Raw genomic sequence first — 18,021 nt, forward strand, 5'->3', positions numbered from 1 at the left:
CACTATGGGAGAAGGTGGGTGAGATGGATGTAAGAAGCTGGTGTCGCTGTGTTGCCTTAGGACCCAGTTGTACGTACACAGAATGCATCTCTGGTTCCATCAGGCTGCTGTGCTGAGATGTGATTGAAGAGGAAAGAGATCCTGCCCTGCTCAGGTGAGAAAGGGCTTGTACAGCTCCCATTCCAGATGGTTTCGAGGCCAACAGGCTTTGCTTTGCTTGCTCCTTATCTGTGGATTTTGGGACAGGTGTCTTTATCTAAGGCAGCCAGAATTTGGTTCAAAATCAATATCTGACACTTAGAATTCCAACCTTGTTTCCTCTTGAGTGTTGAAAGTACGTATTTGATTTATGAACATAGTTTCTCTTTGATGCTCACAAAATTGTCAGTGCCAGTAACTGCACCCGTCTGTCACACAGTGAGACACTTCAGGAACATTAAATATGTGACAAGCACTATCCCTTCAAAACAATAGTGTCAGAATAAAAGAGACTAGATACTAGGCAATCTTTTTTGTTAAGAAGATAGTTAGTATACAAGAAAAACTTAGGAAATGTAAGTTTTTTCATAAATACAGAATTTTAATCTCTCCCAGCATTACTAAGTGTGCTGTTATTCTTTGCAGCAGCACGAGACTGGGAAAACCTAATTTTCTTAGCCATGGAATCCCATGTGGAAAATTGGCAGCTTGCTTAAGAGTTACCAAGGGCCTTTATTTTCCCCCTCTTACTGAAACAGCTGTTAAGACTGGAATGGGTAGAAAAGCATTAACACTGCATACTGTATAAAGTATCTGCTCACCTCACCCTTCCACTGTAAACCTGACGTAGTTTCTCCCTTTGCACGGGTTATTTGGGGTGCAGGTTATTTGGGGTGCAGGTTATTTGGGGTGCAGGCTGTATGCAGGGGAATGCTACAGTGCTCCTTGGACAGCAAGGCTGCAGCAGGAGCTCAGCCAAATTATTAGAATAACAGAAAATGTACACAGGGAAGAATCACAGGAAACCAGATATTTTCAAGTTCACTGCTCACAAAGCTGTTTACGATTCATTTTTTTTTTTTTTAAAGTCTAATGAAAGAAGAATTACCCTGAGATTCTAGGACAGCTATGGTTCTTCTGACATCCTAAATCTTCACAGGCACCAGTAAAATGTTTGATTGCAGTAGGTTGGGTGCTTTTCCATTTAAATCTATCTCAAGCAGCCTTCAACAAGATTTAGTTTTAATATTTAAAGGCTGTGATTTTTTCCAGAGATAGAATTATTGTAATGCTTATACCATATTCTTTAATTTGAAGATAGGATCAGAAGTGAATGTCTGCTTACAAAAGCAAAGCAATGACTTTTGTGAGATTGATTTACTTGACACTGGAAATTAAAAAAAGAAAAAAAATAAGCAACCCTGCAGTTTCTGTATACTCAGATATTTCCAGGTCTCACTTTCCCACTATGGTTTTCACACAACAAACTCGGGCTTTCCCAGACCAGACAGATGTGGAATGTATCTGCTGGATTCCAAGGTCATGGAATTATCCCATATGAGATTCCTGGCACAGAGGTGAAAAACTTTAAGCACCATGAAACAATTGTTGCCATAAAGAATTATATTTTGGCAAGAGTAAATCATAACAGATGTACGGTTTCTAACAAATAAATTTGCAGTTGTGTCGTGCACTGCCACACTGTGTACCCAGCAGCAGGGAGGATTTATTCATCTGACTTCAGATAACGCAAATATTTTTAGCCAGCATTTTAAAGTGGTAGATGCAGAGGCATGTGAGCTTTGTGGAGTTAAAAGTCCCAGTAAATGAAATGCCATTTGAATGGGATCTGATTTTATTCCCGACTTGAGCTTTGCCACTGACTCCAGCTCGAACAGTAGTTCAAACCAGTGTAGTAGTGCTCTGAAACTGGAAAGAAGAGAGGGTTTTGCTGTTGTCTAGGTTACTGGGGAAGGTAGTGACAATAGTATTAAAAATAGAGGTTATGATCGTGTACCACTCTCTCAAGTTCAGCTTCCAACTTGGCTGGGTGGCACAGTACCTCGAAGTCTGTAGCACAGCTGCCAAAAATGCAGAGACCTGCAGCCGTGAAGTGCCCTGCTGGGTTCTCCAGCTCCCAGCCCTCCCCGTGTCAGATCACTCGGCTCACTTGTCATGACCGAGCGCCGCACACGGCACACGGGCACTGTCACGGGACTCCACCGGCGGCGCTCAGGGAGCCTTTTAGTCTCAGCTGCACTCTGAGAGCTTGCTGAACTGCTGCCATATGGCCCCAATGCTCATAAAGTTTGACATGGTTTAAGAAAAATGTGTGCACAGACACAAACGTGTGCAGGTGTAGGAGGACAGAACAGCAAAAGGTTTCTGAGAGGGCCACACTGCGCCCGAAGAGCACAGCTTGTAACTGCCCTTTAAATGTGCTCTCTGCAGCCTGTCATCTCCTCCGAGGACAGGTTGGTTTAAGTGGTGCAGAAAGCATAGAAATAAAACTGCATGAGAAGTAAAACATTTCCAATTAATAGCCGGTCGAGCTGCCCAGCAATAGCATGCAGCAGCCTAAAAATAAAAGGCCTAAAAATAGAAGAAAATTCACAGGAGACAATTCAAGGAGAAATGGACCCATGGTGTCAAGTAGTTTGGCATTAGATTTTTTGTTTTAACTTTAAAAACTAGCATATTTAATTGCAGATTAGTGTTAAGTTACAGGGGGTTGTTGCACCCTCCTCTGTAATTCCTTTGTCAAAAGCACTTCAAAAAAGCTGAGGATTTGTGGTTTTGATTATTATCCTGCTGGTTAGAGAGGAGGCAGGGTCGGGGCATCTGATTTTAAGTCTCACCTGTCCAGTTTGTGGGCAGAACATTACCTTCCCTGTTTCCCCATCAGTGGTTGTAATACTGATGACACTTCATAGAGGTGAGCAAAAACTTAATGAGAAAAGGCATAAATATCTGTCACTGGTGAAACCAGGCAATGGGAATAGAAAAACTGGCAAATAATTGAAAAAAAAAAAATCACTGATAGTGCAGAAGTCCTTTCAGAATTAATGCATAGAGCTGCCTCACTGACAGAAATAAATCAAATTAATTGATAATGATTACTTGTCCCGCAGTATCCTTGGCTGATCACATTGGAAACTGCCCAGTAATCCTTGGGGGGGCTGTTCCTTTCATGCTGCTGTTGACATTTCAAGTCAGGGCCACAAACTGCCTCCGGTCTGGGCAGGATCTGCGGGGAGTTCTTGCCCAGAGTGTACTTGAGATACTGTCCTTAGGTGAAATCAGTGTTTCCAGCCCCGCTGACACTCTTGGCACGCTGTGGGGCGTCTCTGCACAGATGCAGTTCAAAGCCTTGTTAGGTGGAACAGTGTTTGTAAACTCTTCCTACCATGGAAACGTGCACCAGCAGCGGAAGGGCCGCAGTCAGCCTCGGAAGGGCACCCCATCCTGCAAGGAATTGGGCCCTTCTGTAGGAAAAGTCGACTTGAGCCTTAAATTGCACAACAAGCATCTGAAGATTTATGATTTTAAAAGCTCCTCAAGAAGGAAAAGAAAAAAAAAAAAAAAAAGAAAAATAATAGCCCAATTGTTTCCTGCCCTAAATTGTTGCTCTTTGACATTCTAACCTAAGAGAGACCCCTTTGGCACCTACCCCTGCGACAGGCAGGAGAACTACAAAGTAAACTTCTTCTGTGCGGATAATGAAGTCACTGCCTTAGGCACACTCTGCTATCACACCTGATAATCTCTTTAAAACACAGTGCGATTAATTATTAATTAGGAAGATGAATGTTGTCTAGAAAAGGAGTTTCAAAGGCTACAATCAGAACTGCTTAGTGTTACTAGGATTTTGTTGATACCGAAAATGTTTGTCAAAGGCAGTCTGCAGCGACTCCTAATGTACCCAATAAACAAAATATACCGAATAAACAGAGCCAGCAGGCACCAGGGCTCTGTACTCTGCTTATTTTTAACTGCAGACATTGTTTCCCACAGAGCTCTTACAGGAAAGGGACGTTCGATTTTCTTGATATCACGCAGTTGTGCTGGAGCAACAGCACTTCCATTGGCCCTGCTACAGAGTTCCTCTGTGTTCAGGATCCATTTTTTAGTGACCAGCGGACGTCAAAGATGGAAAGTTAGGTGTGTGATTGGTCCCATCCTCGCTAGAGATGGAGGTGAAATATTTTGCTGAGTCAAAGGGACAAAAATGTTGGCTTAGTCCAGCTCTTGTTGAACTCAGTTTAATTTTGACTTCCATGGGCGGTGGATCAGGCTGTGCATCCATGCAGTATCATGAGACAGTGGTGTTTCATAGGAATCAACCATCTGCTCTTCTTCCCACCAGCCATGGAAGACCCGTCAGTGACTGCAGCTTTTGGCCTTTCCTTCCAACCCTTTCTCCAGACTCACTAATAACCACTGCAGTGCAGTCGCCTGTGGTGAACTCTGCAAAATCTGAAACCTCAGAAGTGATGGACGATGGAGCATTTCCTTCACGATTTCTTGAAACTTCAGATTAGCCAGTCTATTTTAGAACTTTGCAGATTTTGTTCCTCATTTGTGGCAGAAACCAGGACAACTGTATGTAAATTCTTAGAGTTGCTATGAACCCAGAGAGTGGAGAATAATATATAATAGTTTAAAAATGTACGGTTAAAAAAATACCGTCAAACCCAGTCATGACTCAATCTTGAGTCCACAACCAGAATTAAGTCCTCTTGCTTCATCCTTCTCCAAGACCATTAAGATCAGAGAGCTTTTATATTAGGAAAATAAAGTATTTTGAAAAAGAGGTCTGATGGGAAGCAAAACAGTGTAAAAAAGCAACGTACACAGCCAGTAGTTTGCAATGGAAAAGAATTTTCACCTGGATTGGCCCATCCGTGTAGTATGAGATAAATAATTTTATAATTAAATAATTTCAAGAGTTGTATTAACTGTGATATATGTAACCTTTTAACCAGCTTATTCCATCTTACCTACGTGAACATCTCATGAGCTTCCTGGGGTTGAGGAGTGTGATGAGGTGCGTGAAGCAACTTCTGTGGTACATACTATGATCTGAAGCACAGGCACAAGAATTAAGACAGTTCTTCCTTCCTGCTGAAAACAATCCATGAGAGTTAGACACCTTGAAGGTCTGGGCCTCCATGATTTTGCTCGTGGAAGGTCTCAGGCAGAGAAGCAGTGCTAACCCTATGGCCAGCATCCCATCACTAACAGACCAACCTTCTTCCTTTAGGTTAAATTTTGCCACCTAAAAATGATGGGTGTTATTTTCTACTGCAGGTTATGTGGAAATCACTTGCATTTTGTATTGCTGACAGAAATTTGTTGATTTCTCTGCCTGTTTTTGTAGAAAAATCTTTCATAAATCAAAGGTTGGCAAACAACAACAATCCAAGATTATTTACTGGCTAAAGGAATATTTTCAGTGTCTTTGGCTACATAGTTCAAAGGATTTGTCTTCTTTTGGAAAGTAGCCCTAGAACTGCTGATCCTTAGCTCTAACATAAAAGCTGTCCCAGGAATGATGCTATCAGCAGTCCCTGAGGGCTAAAAGGGCAGCTGAGGAGTGATGTGCTGGTGGTCTTCCAGGACGCTGGGAATGAGGACATTGCTTATGTCAGCATCATGAGGTACACACAGGACTTGCTGTGATACTCTGTGTCTTTGGGAGATTGGTAAACTTAGGTCTTGAGGCAAAACCCCAGGGAGGATGCAGTGTAGCCATAATATTCCCAAAGGCTTAGAAGTAGTTTTCCCAACCTCTCTTCTGCACATGCTATACCCAGCACAACAAGAAAAGTGTATGAATGTTTCCTCAGTTCACTTTTGACATGACAACTTGTGTAGGAGTCTTCAGTCTCATTCAGCTGTAATTTAAAACATCTGATTTGTAAACCCATAAAATTGAAGTTTATGCTGGAATGACAGACACGCCCTGGCCTCTTATCCCACCACTATAGGATATGTGGAAATCTGGGAGATGGTTTGGTGTGTGGAGAAGTAAAACTCAAAATTAGTAATTGGCAGTTTCATTCTTAATATATGCATGCTCCATTTGAATGTGTATAGAAATCAGTGTGCAAGATTTTCTCTGTGTTCAAAACAGCCTGGAACTTCTTCCTGAGCTGTTTTGGGGAATGGTTGGTGCTCTTTAGTCCTGTCCTTCCCACCAGGGAAGTCTACAAAAGCACTAGAGGTCCCCAGGTAATGAAACACCTCTCCATGGGAGCAAGGAGAGCAGCACATGCTGTTTACCCCTCAAGGTTTTCAAAAGGTTCTCAATATCCCTGTAAGCTCCTTTGGCGTTGAAGACTGAGCTCACAAGCCCTGATTCAAAGCATTTAGTCAACGTGAGCAAGAACTTTATGGCCTGAGGCACATTAAATCTGAACTGAAATTAAAGTGCCGTGGCAGGAGCTGGGAACTCTGTCCTGAGGAGAGCTTCTCTGTCTTCAAGGAAAACCAGCACAGTATAAACAAGACCTGAAATATAGTGGTGCCCAACCTGGTGCAAGAGAAATGGAGAATTTCCTGATCCCTGCTGAGGTTCAGCCCTTTCTCTGAATCATGTTAAATCTGTCCCTCAGTGGAATGGCTTTTGTCCTTCCTCTGCCAAGATACCATTGAGATGGCTGCAGATTTCCTGCAAGAATATATCCCTTAGGGTTCCTTCATTAACTGTGCAGTGTGGATTTTCTGGAGCATGTAAGACCCTTCCCAGTGTGCTTCAGGATGAGGCAACTTTAAGTTTGTGAGGCTTTTTTCTTCTGGACTTCAGAATTTGGTCCTTTGAAAACACGAGATTCACCAACTGAAAGGACTTAGAGAGAGCTTTCCATGGGGGATTTTACTGACCTCTGTGATAAACTCTCTTCTCTCCTTCCCCCAGTTTGCTCCAAGTTTTATTTCTTGCTCAGAAGCTGCTGCCCTCGCTGGCCACAGCTGCTCTCCCAGCCCTGGTCACAGCATTAGTTATGAGACTTTAATGACAATGTCTGTCTCAGCCTTTTGCTTGGTCTGGTTACTTCAGCATCTACAGAATGTTTTCACAAAGAAGCAGATGGTGGTAGGAGTAATTGGGCCGTAAAACAACATTAACAGCTAAAAACGATTTTCACCAGAAAGGATTTTGTGGGCAGGGTGAGGGAGGTTCAGCACTGTTTTCGTGTTTTCTCTCCCATACATTCACCCCTGCCCTGGCTGTAGGTGGTAGCGCTCCGTGCTTCTGCTTCCAGGGGATGAGCCCTGTCAGGTCAGTCACAAATATGAACAGTTGATGAATAACCCATTATAGAGTCACTTTTATGTTGACTCAGTGGACGTTTCCTGGCTTCAGAGAGAGTCAAGATAATGGCTAGCTTTGTAGAAAGAAAGAATCTCTAAAATGCAACATTTTTTTTCCTTTGTGACTTTTATTGCTTTGTACGCTGACATGTCTGAGGGAGGAAAACAGGGCCTTGTTGCCAATAATGCTTGGCACAGACTGTCTCTAAAATCTGGCACCAGGATGAATATTAATTCAGTTGTTTTCCCACAGAAGCTACTGATTAGTCAAGGCCAAGTATCACTGAGATGATTCATTAAAACCAACATCTGAGCCCACCTTTACTGAGTAGATCTGCTTCTTGTCACCCCTGCAACAGGTGACTGAATTTGTAATTAAAGTGGCGACTAAAATCCCAGAATGGAGTAAAGATAAAAATGCCAAGGAACCCCAAAGGCTGTGGTGCAACTGCTTCTCAGCTTTCTGGGCATGGAGCCAGGACAACTAGCCAAGGAGGATCACACCCCAGGCAAGGGGTTCCTCCCATGGCTCAGAGCTGGTATCCTTATCCCGCTGTCACCATCCCTTTGCTCCCAGGCTTCCCAGTCCCACTTGGCAGCTGGTAGTGTGAAGAAGCATGGGACTACCAGGGCATGGAGGCTGTGATGTCCCTCCATCTTATGATGGGGAATGATGATGATGATGGTGATGATGAAGTCATAAGTCCCCCAACACATGGATACGCCTCTATTGGACACCTGTGTGATCTTACCTGATTTTAGCTCTGCTGCTGTGGCTCAAGGGCAACATTTTTAAGTCAAAATACTACAAAACTTAAAGTTTCCCTTCTGGAAAGCCTTTCAACAGAAAAGGCTTAGCAAAAAAATGCCAATTTTTGTGCAAAACCCACTTTATTTCACCCAAGTATTGCAGGGGTCTCCATGCATGAAGCAAATTGCAATTGGTGCAGTGTATTCTGCTTTTTTTTTGGTTTTTCACTATGTTTACTGGTCTCTCCCTGCCTGAATCTTGACTTCTTCCATCTAATAATAACATTTCTTTTACTGCAGGGGGAATGCATAGGTAGAGCACAGGTTTAATGCAGATTGTATCAAATAAACACTGAAGGGGAAGATTGTCTGAAGTACTGCAATAGGAGGACGAGCAAAACGATTGAAAAGGTCTTCCCATGTCAGACATCTATGATTTTAAATACTGAACCATCAAGACAAAGGCATTTCCTGGTGATTAATGATGGGCTGGGTGTAGTCATGTCTGGGCCTTAACCCTGGCCTCCCATATATCCCTAGGAAATGCCCTGCGGCTGCTGTTTTAAGCTACACTTGGCTTATGATTGATTGTCTTTTTTAAAAGTACCTTAATGTTTGTGGCTATTTTGGTGACTGCTCTAGACAGCTTTGTTCCTCTCTCTCGGGCCTGGGTGTTATTCCTAAACTAATATAAATGTGTCTAAATAGCAAAAGGGCTGGAAGCTTAGTCACACATAGGGCAGTCTGCTGCAGGTGTGATATAGCTGGTACACAGAGCAAACTGTGCCATCACTCTGATGTGTAGGACCCCTGCCAGCTGGGCAGTGACAGGTGCTTTCCATCTCTGCCAGATTTTGATGTGCTTTATTGTTGTTGAGAATCAGGGCCAATAAGATTATGATGCATTAGTTAATATTGACAATATAATGATCACCATAGACATTGGTGCTCTGGTTGTTGCAGTGCGAGGGTGCTTTTGGCAGCACGGCTCTCCAAAGGAGATTGAGTGGGTACCAGGGTGCCTTTAGAGCTTATCTGACCTTGCATTATTAATCCTAACCATATTCCCAAGGTGCTGGCCCTCTGAAAATCCCCTGAAATCGGTGCAGCTCCAAATTCACTGAGTCACAACCACATTTAAAAAGGTGAATGTGTAAAATGTCACATGTTTTTTCTGAAAAGCTCTCAGTAGCTCATTAGCTTGGCCATTGCCTTGCACTGTAATTGTAGTGAGCCCTAATGGATGCAGGAAAGAACCCACTTGCTGGAGATAAGCAAAGCAAACAGCCACCACTTTTTCATTCAGTGCAAACCCAGGGCTGTTAATCCAGCCTGTACCCACCCATGGTAACAGACTCATCCTGAACCACAGTCCTGAGAGGAAAGTTTGCCAAACTGAGCCAAAGTTGTTTGAGGTTTCACATCAGACAACAGAACTGATTTAAATTATTGTTTTTTAAATGGTGGGTGAAACAGGTCTCACTATTTCATAGAATCATGGAATGGTTTGGTTGAAAGGAGCCTTAAAGGCCATCTAGTTCCAACTCCCAGGAATTTCTAGGAATTTTATGTCATTGGGAGCTGTAGCTTTTGACTCTCCTTAATTTAAGATAATGATTTGGAGATGAATGATTTATCTCATGCATTAACCTGTAAGCAGGCAGATATGTTTAAATAAGGTGCAACTTACTATGGTTGTAGCTATTATAGTGAAAGAACATGGCCCAGGCAGTGTTTGTAGATAGGGGAATGGTGGAGTTTTTTAGCTATACCTGGAGAAACAGGTAACCTGAAGAAAGGCATATATATATGCCCAAAAGCTCTTCTCCCTTTTCTAACCCTGCTTGTTGGTCTAATAAAATATATTACTTCCACAAACCTTGTCTTGCCTGCAATTTAATAAAATAGTGCCAGAATCATACTGTGTGACAGATCTTTTAATTCATTTCAGAGCTGCAGCTCCCATCCAGTCCCTCTGCTTCACCGTGCGAGCAGGGGCGTTTTGTTCCACTGCACAGCCCCTTCCTTCGCCTTTTGTAGTAACTTTGCAGAGCTTTAATAGTGACATATAATGAGGGTTTATGTGACTGTGGAGTGAGGGGAAACTTATCTTTTGAATGTGAGAATTATGGAGTGTGCAGATTAACAAAGTGAGAAAGAGCAAAGGTATGTTCGTAGCTGCAGTTGATGGAGTTAATGGCAAACGCAGATGGATCAGCCTGACCTTTCCATCTCTAATTCCATAGACTGCACTGCTCTTTGTAGTGGGTGGTGAAGAGAAAAATAAAATGGGCTAGAAAAACTTTCTAAGCTCAAAACTAGGATAAAAATGTAACATTTTGAGGCCACGGGGGAAAAATTGTCTTCTGTGCTTTTTTTAGAGTGAAAAAAAAAAAAAGTATGAAATAAAAACGGAAATAGAAGAGGTAACTTCCTGCTTATGAAAATTGAAATTATTTTCTTATAATTTTAATAATTATTCCTTTTTAATAATTATCTTTTATCACAGATGGAGCCTCACCAGATTTTTTACTGATTGCTATGTCTCTAAAATGGGTGGTTAGACAAGCAAAACCAAACAATCAACATGACTGACTTTTATACCAAAAAGTTTCTAAAACAGCACTGGGTTTCCCATCCTACCCCCTGGCCCTGGTGAAGCCCCATCCTGCACAGCCTCTCCCACTCAGGGGTAACACAAGCTACCACATTTTGCCTTGTGCTGCCTGGGAGTGATCCCATCTGATCCACTGATCTGGAATAGAGGAAAAAAATACGGTATTTCATTTTTTAGCATCATGAATCATACTTGTCTTTTGTAGCCAGGCTACTTTGGCCAACTGCTGGCTATAGGATTCCTACTTAAATATAAAAACAGGGATCCTGAAGCAATTAGTGCTTGTAAGTAGCTGCAGGATAAGGCCTGGGAGTCTCAGTGTTGATCCAGATGGGCTGCTGTCTTTGTATTGTAGGATGTCTCACTCATTTGTGGGGTCCGAGAGTTTAAAAGTGAAACATCTATCAAAATCTCATTACTTTGGGGAGGATGGGAGCTCATGGATTATAAACCTTAATTTATTTTTTATATCTTAAATTATGGTGCCATATCTGAGCCATAAATTTTTACAAACCAAACTGCCGATGCATTTGAAGGAGTCGAATAAACACTCCCAGCACTGCCCCAGGACAGTGACAGAGGGAGCAGGCAGGTGAGTGGGGTGAGGGTGGCAGAGAGGTGGTGATGGCACATTGCTTTGGGAACTCCTACTCTTGTTGTTTTTGCAATAAGATGCCCGTATTTACTTGGGGGAGAGGAGAGGAGGTTAATGATATCGGTTCCTGGGAATGCAGGCACTCCCCAGTGACTGAAAGGGAATATTCCTGGATCCCCCAAAGCCCATAATTTCACTCCCAAGTGTCTGCTAGCAGAAAGACATGCCTGTCTGCCTCCAGTTTAATATCGTCACAAAGGCCTGATTTATTACACGGTGTCAAACTTCTCCACAGTTTTTGAGCCCGTGCACTGTAGGGTTTGCTTGGTGATGTAGGAGGCTGAAGTGGCTATGAGTGTACAAGGCAGTTTTTTAAACTGGGCAGCACTAAACAGCCTGATCCTGCAAATCTAAGATTGTGCAGTTTGTTTCAGGGATTGATCTTGCCAAGTTTTGTATGGCGTTTAAGGAGAAATCTTTCCCACTGAGACCAAATGCCTTTGGGAGGGAGAGTGATAAGCCCCTGAATCCTTGCTAGATAATGCCCATGCCTCCCAGGACAGAGCTCAGAGGATTTATTCAGTCCTATAATTTCTAGGAGGTGGGATTTGCTAAAGCATAAGAAGGATAGAAAGCTCAAAAACTTCACCAGAAAGATTTGACAAGTAAAGTAAAATGAAATACAGCCATGAAATCTGTGATGAGGGCAAGGGTAGGGGTCAATACTGAATTCATATGGGAATAAAAGATTGTTCCTGTAGCATTTTATTCTGTATTATATTTTATTCCACATTATTTCATTCCTGAACTGTTTTTGCCCCAGTTGCACTGTTTGTCTAGAATTGGACTCTTCCTCCAACACAGTCAGAGTAGCGTTGATTCCAGAGATAAGACACACACAGTGAAGGTGATACAGACAGACAATTATAAATACATCTTCTTTGTTTCACGGGGTGGACAGTCTTCCCGTGAGGGTCACTCTGACAATGCTCCAGGATGTACTTGTGGAGCTGGTGACTGGTGCAACGAGAGGCCAAGCAGTGTAATCAGAGCTGACATCTGGGTGCTCGCTGTCAGGGTTTCAGGAAACTTGTTTTGCTCCATGATAGACCTGTTCTCACTGGGCAACGGGAAAAGCCTATGTGACTGTTAAAACAAGAGTGGAAAAATATGTATCTGGAATATGCATTGCTTTATCCTGCCAAGCCAAGTGTTTATTGTGGAGGCCAGACACATCTGTCCTTCTCCAACAGATATCATGGTGTTTCTTGGATTAAAAAGGCCGACTGTAGTGGAACAGTGGAAGAAATTGCTTCAGAAGACGGACTTACTGGAGTCTTATATCATATGGACCTTGTCAGAAAAATATTAGCCACAATAAAAGCTGACACTCAGGGAGATGAAAGCAATATTGCTTGATATTGTGATTACCTTTATGGCAACATGCTCAAGGTGAGCAGTGGGGAATTGAGTCCTTTCTTCGTTTGACCTGGGCGGTCAGTATGATTGCTTCAGGGACTTTTGCTTGGTTTATGTAATAAAACATCTGTAATAAAAGATTTTTTTTAAAAAAACAGTTTTGGGAAAGAGACTGGAGACAAGGATTGCAGACAGCTATTTGGGTCAAGGGGTTAGGTTTTTGCCAGGCTCCAGATGGGGATGGAGAGGACAACAAGGGCTGGAAGCGATTCTGAAGCTGAATCCATGTACTCTGCACAGGCAATGAGAACAGCATCAGTTTAGTGAGCTGCACCTGATCCGAAGTTTGGCAAGAGAGAGGTCGATACACACATTATTCCCTGTGTGGGGTATTTCTGAGAATGCTGCTTGTGAAGGTGTGTCTGTTCTGAAAGCTGCAGCGAGTGTGAGTAACAGTGCTCAGCACACGTCTTTGCATTTTCATGCCCTTGCAGATTTACTGGAAGATCTTGGGAAGCAGTAGCTTTGGTGGAACAGTTTAGTTATAGCAAGGACAAGGAATTTTTGCTGAAAACTTGACAGAAGAAACAAGATTTACCTCTTCATTTGTATAGCACATGCGTTAACATAGAGTGGCCCAGGAATTTGTAAAGTCTGTGGGCTCAAAAATAACCCTGTTATGAAATAGGACATGATGCAATACAGGAGTGTTAGAACAACTTAGTTGTGCTTGTTCTGAAGGAAGCAAGTTATGATCATTTGCTACATAATAGTGGATATCCTGCAGCTTTGGGTTATTCCTGGGCCCCCAAGGTCTTAGAAAAGCAAAAGGAGACCTGAAGCAGCCCTGACAATGTGTGGGATTACTATAGGTTGTATTTAAACACAGTGCAAAAGTGAAGGGCTGGTTCTGCAGGGTGCTGAGCACCTTTAGCTGCATTGAAGCCAAGGTGATTTGGGATGTCTCTCAATCTGCCACCATACCTGGAGGTGCACAAGTGTCTTTTGGTGGAAGGAGGCTGCAGAATATTTGCAGCCAGTGAATGTGTACTGAATACTCTGCACTGGAGGAGGCTTATATTTTTCAGTTACAATCAAAATATGTTAACATTTTGCCTTTCCCTATGCTTTTGGTTCGGACTCAGAAGACTCAAAAGACTCATATGTTACTGTAATTTTTTTTTTTTCCAGAAAAGCAGATACCTTCTCTGCTTCTCTACAAAAGCTTTATGCCACAATAATTTAAGATTTCCTCCAGGTCAGAATATTTCTGCATGTAAAACCTCTTTGAAGGTTTAAATAGACTGTAACTGAGTTTTGACATGTATTAGCACGTGTCAGGTACAGCAGTTATTAAGGGTAGTGGAGACAAGACACATTCCATCTCTCCAGTGACTGACTCACAGGTGTCCAGATCACTACAGGCCACAAGCAGGCAAAGCCACTAAAAAAAAAATTTAAAAATCACCCTTTGTTGCAACAAGCATTAAAACCTCCTTTTACCATTCATTTCAGCAATAGATCAGGTGAGGGATAAACTCTAGTTGCTGTCTTAGAAAATCATGTCCCAGAATTGTGACTGGGAAAATTGCCTTTTCATTCCTTTTGATGTAAATCTTCTCTCTTGAAAGGTTCTGCGTACACCCAGAATGTATTTTTAAATTATCTCAAAGTATACATTTGCATATTGTGATGTGCTTTGGTTAAATAGGAGTTCCTGGGTTCTGTCCTGCTCCTCTTCTCTCTATTAGCTGAATATGTCTGCATCCAAACAATTCACAACAGAAAAATCATTTGCTCTGCTGACGGATTTTTTAAAATTCTTTAATTTCTTTCATTCTTATATCAGGAATTGACTAAAATTGTCATCTCTCCCACAGCAGAACTAAAGGAGTGTGACATGCAGAAGGAAATACCCAGGAGTGGATGCTTTTCAAAGCAGAACAGGTTTGAGCAAAGCCAGCTGACCCTCTGCACTTCTCTTCCCAGGGCACAGCTTCCGTCCTGCAGCGCAGGTCTGACAACGAGGAGTACGTGGAGGTTGGAAGACTTGGTCCATCAGATTATTTCGGTAAGAAAATTCAGCTAAGCATGGTTCAGAAAGACAGGCATGTCTGGATCAAGTAGTTATTGTCTTAATTAGTGTTCTACTCTCACATGCAAAGGGTTATGTGCAGGTCAGCCGCTGCTTTCAGCGATAGTGAGAGATTTCAGGGAGGCTGAATCCATTCCTTGGTTTACACCAGTGAGGCTGGCAGGAGACAGATCCAGAATCAGCAAAACAGTCTGAAAGCATTTGTTTTCAAAGGCATTTTACACGCATGCATTATGCATGTGTAATGCATTTGTACTGTCAACAGAATTATGTAAAGTGTCTATCAAGAGATATATAAAGGGAGATGTTCTACAAGCGAAGCAACCGGATGGTGCCTGGAATATGCACCCTCCAAAAAAAGAGGCCCAGGGCGTGTGACAGCGTGTTTGTCCCCGTTTCCAGGTGAGATAGCACTGCTGCTGAACCGGCCCCGGGCTGCCACGGTGGTGGCACGTGGACCCCTGAAGTGTGTGAAGCTGGACCGGCCCCGCTTCGAACGAGTGCTCGGCCCTTGCTCCGAAATCCTCAAGAGAAACATTCAGAGATACAACAGTTTCATTTCGCTCACCGTCTAAATGGTTCCTCTGGAAAGCTGCCTTTTGTGTGACCTTGTGCACTTAAATTTGCTCTGTGCAGCTCCATAGCTTTATGAAGAAAAAAAAAAAAAAGAAGTGTGCATTTTATGTGTATTTTTTCTGTTTGTGTCACGTATTAGATGTCAGTTCAAATCTCATGTATCATGGAAGTGGGAAGATAACTGTTTGGACAAGACTAGCTTTGGGGAAGATTGGGGCTCTTTTGGGCTCTTGGCTTGCAGACAAGATTTTTACCTGTTTTTGGATTATCCAGCTCAAAACCGTGGTTTTAACTATTTAAAATACATATGAATTTCTGTTTTCCTTATTATCTTTAAAGTTGGTCTTATCCACCTTTTGTCAAGCTCCTTTGATCAAGTGATGTGAAAGGTGTCCCTGCCCATGGCAGGGAGTTGGAACTAGCTGGTGTTTCAAGTCCCTTCCAACCCAAACCAGTCTGTGATTCTGTGATATCTTTCTGTCACTTCAAAAAGACTTTCACTGGTTATGGACTGGAGGGTTCTGAAACCCCATGGGGTAATTGGCAGTTGTGCAATTTAAGGGGAAGGTTGGAGTAAGGTTTTGATCATTCCAGCAAGCCAGGGAAAAGTAGAGCTTTTGAGTGATTTTGTTTGTGTCTAAGATATAGGGGCCATTTTCCTCTGTGTCACAAACTCTTTTGGGTCTGCTTTGTAGGATATGCTAAGGCAAACAGCCTGCTCCAGTCTTCTGGGTGAAGAGGTCAAGGGACAATGTTTTCTAAGAATTCAAATGGAGCCTTTAAGACCTGTTATTTGTCCTCAGCTATTTTTAAATGAGAGTTTGCATTATAGACCTTACCAGTTCAATGGGAACTTCTCTGCTGAATTAAGTGGGCTTCGAAACTCAGCAGTGTCCTCAGCCACTTCTCTGAACATCAGGGACAAATACAGCAGCCTCTTTTTAATAAGATCCATTTAATTAAATTCAAATGCCTTTCTTGTAGTATATGACTAAATTTTAGAATTTTTTAAGATTTTCTGAAAGCCAAATAAGTGCTTCAAAATGCTGCCTCTCTTCCAAAAGACAGGCATTGTGAAACAAAGAGCACCAGGATCCTCAAACCCAGGTCCCTCCAGGGTCCCACAGCCTCACTGGCAGTCACTGCTGCCCTGCCTAGACATGGGGCTCCTCCTGAACAGAGCTTTTTGCAGATCCCTCGAGGGTGGGAATCTGCCCAGCCCTCAAGGATGGGATCATCGGGATTATGCTTTGCGAAGCTTTTCCTTTGCAGGTGAACTTGTTGCCAGCAGCAGCAAAGCTCTGCATCTCAGCCACCCTAAACAGCACTGCCTGCTCTTCAGCTGGGGCAAAACTCCATTTCTTCTTTACAATAACATTCTTCTGAGTAGATATAAACTTTCTGTACCTTTGATATGCCAAAGGTTATGCGGTGAAATACAGCAGCAATCTCCCTTTTGAAACTAGAGGTGTAGGTGAACTTGCCCAAATGTCTCACATTACTCCTTCTGGCACACAATGTGCTTTCTTCTTTGGAATTAACAAATACTAACTTGGCACTTTCCTGTTGACTCCCACCAAGGGCCCAATATTCCAGTAGCTGCCTGCAGTGGTTCTCACAGAGCTAAAAGCTTCTCAGCTTCATGCTCCTCTCATCACTTAAAGGTGCTTAACTTATTTCAGCATAATTTCAGCGGTCCCTTTAGTGTTTATCCACTGCTGCTATTTATTTTGGTTATGTTATGCTTCTTGCACGTGTTATTAAATATGACCATTTGCAGTTTCCAGCCTTGCAGTTTCTATCACATACATTTACATAGGCAGACCCCCATCCTATATAGAGAGATCAATATATGTGCATTTGGTTATTTGCTGCACTGTTTTTGTATTCTCTTGTGCAATTTTTAAAAGAAATATTTTTTAAAGGTTACCAGCCACTCAAGTATGTTCTTTTACCTATTGCATTTCTGTTGTGTTGGTAAAAAAATTGTGAGTGTTTCACATAATATGCAAGACACGTGTCTTGTCAAACACCAAGTATTAGCCTCACTGTTTAGAAGTTACTCGAGCACACAGACACACTGCAGATTCTTTGCTTTAAACCTTCACAGCTCATGGAAAATAAGTTTGAATAATGGCTCTGTTATAAGCAATCTCAAGAGAAGTGTAACCATTTAACACCAGGATTCCTGTGCTTTAAGTGGAACAAAATGATGTTCAGTGATGTTTTAAAGATAATTGTAATATTTGCAGTGGATGATGGGACAGGATTGCAGTATGAATAAAATTCTTCTACGTTATATGTAGCCATTGTGGGTTTATTACTAATGGAAGTCTGTGTGAGTAGATATGTTCTAGTTAAAATCTGCATATCATCAAAAGTTTGAACTCTACTGAAAATAATCAGATGCAAAGGGACAAAAAATAGACCAAGATTCCCAGTGCTATATATAGTAATGGAAACCAAACTGGTTTGTGGAGGATTAGCATGAAGAAAAAAATTTCTTCTGTTTAAATGTAACCATATATGTCTACATAAAGAAAGAGAGGTTCGAGATGTCTCTTGGACCTTCCTGTTGTTTTTCAGGTGCCAGATTTGAAACCCTCAGGACTGCTGCTGAGTCTGTTGTATGGCCAGTAGAGAAACCTGGGGGAAAACAGGCTCTTTCCTTCCCAA

General features: G+C 42.3%; 1 protein-coding gene across 2 annotated transcripts in view; it reads left to right on the forward strand.

The window, feature by feature from the left end:
- Positions 1 to 17,644, forward strand: part of PRKAR1B (protein kinase cAMP-dependent type I regulatory subunit beta) — a 92,101-nt gene extending 74,457 nt beyond the window's left edge. For both annotated transcript variants that reach the window (XM_051781888.1, XM_051781803.1), the window contains exons 10-11: positions 14,664 to 14,745; positions 15,172 to 17,644. In XM_051781888.1, the coding sequence (XP_051637848.1) occupies positions 14,664 to 14,745; positions 15,172 to 15,344 (255 nt within the window). In that variant the 3' untranslated portion in view covers positions 15,345 to 17,644. The remainder of the gene's footprint in view (positions 1 to 14,663; positions 14,746 to 15,171) is intronic.
- The last annotated feature ends 377 nt before the right edge of the window (positions 17,645 to 18,021 follow it).

Source organism: Manacus candei, unplaced genomic scaffold (genome assembly GCF_025592945.1).
Source record: "Manacus candei isolate 608988 ecotype Guabito, Panama unplaced genomic scaffold, ASM2559294v1 h1tg000002l, whole genome shotgun sequence".
NCBI lineage: Eukaryota > Metazoa > Chordata > Aves > Passeriformes > Pipridae > Manacus > Manacus candei.